The sequence below is a fragment of the Pygoscelis adeliae genome, unplaced genomic scaffold, assembly GCF_000699105.1.
Source record: "Pygoscelis adeliae isolate BGI_AS28 unplaced genomic scaffold, ASM69910v1 Scaffold136, whole genome shotgun sequence".
Taxonomy (NCBI): domain Eukaryota; kingdom Metazoa; phylum Chordata; class Aves; order Sphenisciformes; family Spheniscidae; genus Pygoscelis; species Pygoscelis adeliae.
In genome coordinates, this window is record NW_008824901.1 from 69,461 (window position 1) to 75,446 (window position 5,986).

At 38.2% G+C, this 5,986-nt stretch overlaps 1 protein-coding gene across 1 annotated transcript in view; it reads right to left on the reverse strand.

Moving 5' to 3' along the window:
- The window catches only part of LOC103917656 (WW domain-containing oxidoreductase-like), a 40,871-nt gene extending 40,261 nt beyond the window's left edge, over window positions 1-610 (reverse strand). Inside the window, exon 1 of the mRNA XM_009324840.1 lies at window positions 258-610. Within this exon, the coding sequence (XP_009323115.1) occupies window positions 258-610 (353 nt within the window). The remainder of the gene's footprint in view (window positions 1-257) is intronic.
- Between the last annotated feature and the right edge of the window lie 5,376 nt (window positions 611-5,986).

A 5,986-nucleotide genomic window follows, 5' to 3' on the forward strand; every position in this document is an offset into this window, starting at 1 on the left:
TCTCTCCTCAGCCCGCGGGGGCCGCGGCTGAACAGCGGCTTCGCCCTCAATCTAGGGCGTTTTACGTGTGTCATGGAGTTTTTAACCCCAAAGGGGCCTCGGACTGCACTGAAATCATCATGGATGGCACAAGAATCTCAGATTTTTGGGGCATTGTTTCCAGCCTTCTGTTTTCAGAGACGGGTGTGAATACAACAAGGCCCTGGAAAGCGATGAAAAATGAACTGTTCTTTAAGCCTTTTGCCATTAGTTGTCACCTCCTGGTCCCTGGGACGAGATTCTCCGTCGTAGCCGCATTAGTCAGAGCGCCTCCGTGTTGCTCTGCTTGGTGAGGAAGGCCTGGCTGGAGAGAAGCACCTGGCTGTGCTAGATGGCCGGCTGGGAGGCTGCAGGCTGCCTCACCCACCCGGCTGCACAGGCCCCTTGGCCAGGGCTGCGTCACCTGGCGACGTACATACAGCCAGCTGCAAAGACCGAAGCAGTACAGGTCAGTGAATTGGCAGTAACCTGTGGTAACTCCTGTCCTGGCAGCTGAAGCCCATGCAGCCCACCTTGCAGCTGCGACAGATGAAGTACCTTGCCTGTTACCGTTGCTCAGCTGACACGGCATACGCCCCCTGACCTACCTCAGTGCTTTTGATCCCGTACCCATACGCTGACGTATCCATATCTATTTATATAACCAAACCCAACTATCAGCATTTGTAACAGCATCTTCCCATTGTAGTCCTTTGGCAGGTGTTTTAAGCAAAAAAAAAAGCCCTGCCGAGTATTGGGCAGAGACTGTAATCACTGAGGACTGCACCAGGTGGCAGTGCAACCCCACAAGTGCAGTAGAGTGCTCTGATTCCTTTGGGTAACATTTTTATGCACTATTTGAGACACTGACCTATATGGCTCGCTCACTCCCCACTAATGGAATGCTATCTGTCTAGAAAAAGCAGCCTGAACTTTTTTCTGCCCTGCTGCTCCCATCACTTTGCACGTTCCCCTGAGGAATTACACCTACTAAATTATCTCCTCCTGCTAGAAATAAAAACTCATGCATCATTAAGAGCCAGTTTCCATGTGAGTATTACTGGGAGTATTAAAAAAGTCTGTGACCATACTCTCTTGGGTAAACATATGGGAAGGGAAACTTCAGTGGCATGCTCACTTCTGGGCTAGGAAGCTGCTGAAATACTCTATAGGTGACTGAGTGGAGAGATGTGCCAGGTCTCAAGAAAGCATATTATTTAAGTCAATATTTGAAGTACAGAAAAAGAGTATTAATCTAGCAATAGTACTGTAGGAAAAGGTAGTTGTTAGTTTTCTTCCTGTTGCAGTCTGTTAGTATTCAGCATCCAGTGTTCCATGAATTGTGTTCAGTGGGAATGTGGAAATCATGTGTCTGACAGTTATCCTATCCCAACAAACTGTATTGCATAAAGTATACATTATGTCCTAAATATAAACAGCAGCATCACAGTATTTCAGTGCTAAGGGTGTACAGTGTACTTTAGATGAGAAAGAGAAATAGAATCTTAAAATTATGTGTATATATGTGTATGTGTATATACACATTCTATTAAATAGAACCGCTGCCTTTCATGTAAAAATACTTATTGAATGAAAAAGCAAAGGCTTTGTTTAACAGAGCAATGTGGATATTAACAAATTGTCTTGAAGTCCTTGGTACACGAGTAATATGACACCACAGAAGTCCTATGGGTTTATATTGTTTTCAGTGTAATTTCAGTTTCTACAAAAATATTTAAGAAACCCCACACTTCCCTCTTTGAAAATTCAGAATCAACAGAGACTCCAATAGTTGTGATACTGTTCACAAATATTTCTTCCCCTCTATTTTTAACCACCTCCTACTTTCCAGGAAATTTTCACCGGGACAAAAAAGTCACAAGTTTTGATAATTTGGTGACTCATGTTATTTACTTAATTGTTTCAAAGAAAGTTGAAATTCAACCATGTATTTCTATTTCAATTTCTGGCAAATGGAAGATTCATTCTCTTTCAGAGGGTCAGAGAAGTCCTTTGCCATCTTTTCCAGCTTTTTCTTTTTACATCAATTGCCTACATATCTTACCTACATAATCCAAATCACATCAAGAAACAATGCAGACGTAGGAGATTTAGGTATGATTTCAGTGGGGGTCCACGCAAGTTCAGGTTTCTGTCCATTTGTATTAAATTGCAGAACTAGTTCTGTTAGGTTTCTCAAATGCCAGAAAGCAATGGCCATGATCTCTGTAGGAGCAGGACTGTAACTTTAGGACACAGATTGAGGTCTGTAACAGTTTTACCACAAATTAAGACACTTTTTCAGATCCTAAAATGATAGGAGTAACGCAGCCTTCCTCCTTATCACTTCTTCCTCATCAGCTCTGTGTTAGGAAAGCAAGACGTTGTATATAAATTGATTGAGTGTACACCCTTATCTTTGACGTATACAGTATGTGCATTGTTCTGGTTGTTTTGGGGGGGGGGGTTGTTTGTTTGTTTGTTTTGTAATAGCAGTTGTGTAAAGTTACTATCCATTTTCTTGCACTGCAGAAAAAGAATGGGTCTCAGCCATCATGCTCATTGAGGCAGGGTAGTAAATAATCCATTCTGCTTAAAATCTTCTGTCACTTGCTTTCAGAGTCATATTTTAGCAAATAGTGCTTCAAAGATATCATTCTGATCCATTGCTGCAGCAATCCTGTAAATAATTCTTCTGGTGATTCTAAGCCTCACAGACCAGGATTAATTCCACAGCCTGCCAGAAAGTGGATAAATTAAAATGAGAAGACATTTAGAAATGGTTGCTGATTTCACAATAACACAAATGTCAATTAGAATCTTAATCGCATTTTCTGTTAGTCGTACTTTAAACTATCAAAATCAAATGTATTTGTCTAGCTTCTCCATGAGAAACATTGACAAAAATTTGGTCATATAATTACACTGGCAAGCCTAAAGCAGCAAAAACTTAAGATTTCCTTGATGTTAGCCACAGGCTTATACGCTTTGCTGAATCATGGCCATTGTCTGTCAAAGATCTGAGTACTGATTTATCTGACAAGGATTTGGGCACTGAGAGTTATCTGGACAAGAGAAAAATAATCATGACATATTGCAAAAGCATCCAGATGACACAGCAAAAGGTTGATTCACCCTTTTGATAGAGCATGTGTCTATTTGTTAGAAATCATGATTCAGGAATACGACAAAAATCTGAACAGCCCTCAGATCATAATTTTTCAGCAGCTGCCAAAACATGTTTGCATAGGCTACAGCTGTTTCTTTTCAGGTGAAAATTCTGCCTCCATGACTCATGCCTTTCTTACCTCAGCATTAGATTAAAGCAGTATAGTCTGCATAAGGCTATGATTTTAATCCACTGGGACATGATAAATGAATATTTGTGCTACTGCCTAGTGTCAATGTGCCATGTCCTTCAAGTGAACAAATTAATTTTTTTTTTTTTTTGGTGGAGTTAAACTGGAGTTAAACTCCAGTTTTCCATAAAACTGTTTACAAGGTCACTTTTGACTTTCTTTCAAGTTATGAAACTGTTTAAACTTTTAAAATCCCTGAGTTTTTACCTAAGTTTATTTTCAGAGATATCAAGAATTTTATCCTCCTTCCTTACATATAATAACATCATCTTCAGCATAATTTCAAAGTTAATAGGATTCAGATAGGCCTTGTTGTTCATGATCTTCCAGTTTCTTCTGAAAACAACATAAAGAACATCTTGCTTATGGAATCTGTCTGTGAAACCTCTGTGGAAACTGGAGAGTTGGAATCCCAGTCATAAGAGTTTCAGTGTCCATTTTTTTTCATTATATTTCCAGAGAAAACAACATACTAGCGAGATGCAAAAAACTGTGGAATACAATTGTGCCTTGAAATGCTTGTGGCATCGGTAACCTCCGATAGGCCATATCTGAATATTGTAAAGTCTACCTTTTATGTTTAATTTAATATTCATTTGTTAAGAACATGCACAGTGTGGAAATTAATGTGCAGGGTCATATTAGATGTTCTTATCTGCAAATTCTGATATGTTATTAATAGAAATATTAAACTTGTTCAACATGATTAAAAAAATAATGGTAGGAAGTGATATTTAACAGTTTTGGTATAAATGCTAAAAAGGACGAGATTTTATCTTTTTATTCATCATTCAGGCAAGAACTTTCCGTCACTCTCCAGGAGCAAACCTTACCCACTGCAGAAAAGTAAAAGTCAAATAATCCAAAAGATGAGGCAGTGTTCAGCCAAACTTTCAGCCTATGTACATGTTATTTCAAGAGCTTATAAGATTTTGCCTTATACACTAGTAATTTTTCATGCTATTTTTTTTTTTCTAAGCTTTAAGCCTTGAGTGCTCTGGTTCCACCAGTAGTGGCACTTATAGGGACAAACACACTGATAATAAAGCATTTCCTTTCTTGCATGTTGCATGAAACTTCTTGATGAAGTTTCTTTTTTTCCATATCTTTATAGGTACATCAGCATGCGTAAAAGCCTGTAAGATAAATTCCAAACTTGCCAGTGTCAAAACTCATCATTCTGGGGACAACTTTGTCTGCAATGACATTGACCCCCTCAGTGAAGGCAGTTGCAAACCTCCTGTGAGATGTCATATGTCAGTTAGTCTCCTGCTACACTGGATGTGACGCAAAGTCAGTTCATTCACCCTGGATTCTATATCCATCTTGGAGGCATTGAAAGATTGATGGAATATTCTTCATGAGCTGGTTAAAAAAAAGAACAAACAATAGTCAAGCCTCCCTAGGTACAAAACCGATATTTGAACATACAGAGAAGTATTTACTCACACCTACTAAGTAATTATTCATCTTCCAGGCTGCAAAATTGGACACTGATAAGCTAGGAAAAAAAAGAAGTGCAAGTCAGGTATCTAAACTCGTTTAAACATTTGGCTTTAATTGCTTTGCACAGACAAGAAAGCAAGAGGTAAATAAAATTAATTAGCGAAAGAACAGATTAATGGTAAAGTTCTTATACCTCAGTGCAATGAAGACTTTTATTCACTCTTGGTTTTGCAATCTCTCTCTGAGTTCAGGGATACTACTCACACATCTAAAGTTAAACATGGAAATGTTTGCAGGATCAGACCTGGAGGGTATAGGAGAATGTCTGATTCATTTTTCATTATTAGTCCAGCTCCTACCTGAGGCAACAGTGAGAAAGCTAGAATATGCATGTGCAACATTACTGGCAATGGAAGAAGAAGGGGAATTACCAGTATATTTTAAAATGAAGACGAGAGTTGATATTTGACCACAGACATGAAAAAGATGAACTTTTCATTCTGAAAGATTCAAAAGCATTCAGATGATTTGTCTATAATTACTCAGGAGAAATCAAAGAGATGGAGCATAACTAAAAGAAAATAGAAAAATCATTATAACTTTATAAATATTAATCACCAGTACCCTTTCTTAATCAAATTAGCTATCACTCCTGATTAATCTCATCTTTAATGAGCTGCTTCACACTCATAACAGTGGACGCAGTCCATGCACAATGAATACAGTTCGAACACAGTTGTTGTTTAGATTAAACTCCAGCATTTTTCTTAGAAAAATTGTTCTTTCCTAAAAATTGTTCTCTCCTAAAATTATTTCAGCACAATAGCCCATTGTAATTAAGTAACTGCATGCTCTTTTCCTTGATCTAGCAGGTTAGTGACCAGGACTGCCTTACTTATGAAAGCAACTCATTAGAATAAGTATTGAGCACTGATGATATGCAATCACCTTACAGCACTATGGGAGAAAAGGTATTATTTAGATACAGGATCAAGAAGATCAAATGGAAAAGACTTTATCTCTGCTAAACAAAGCATTCTAATCCATATCAAACTGCTAGGAAAAAATAGAACTGCTGCAAAGTAAAACAGTATTTATGATAAATTCTACAAAAATATTGTAGTGGCCATTTTTTTTTCATAGGCTGGCCGCTGGATTATGTC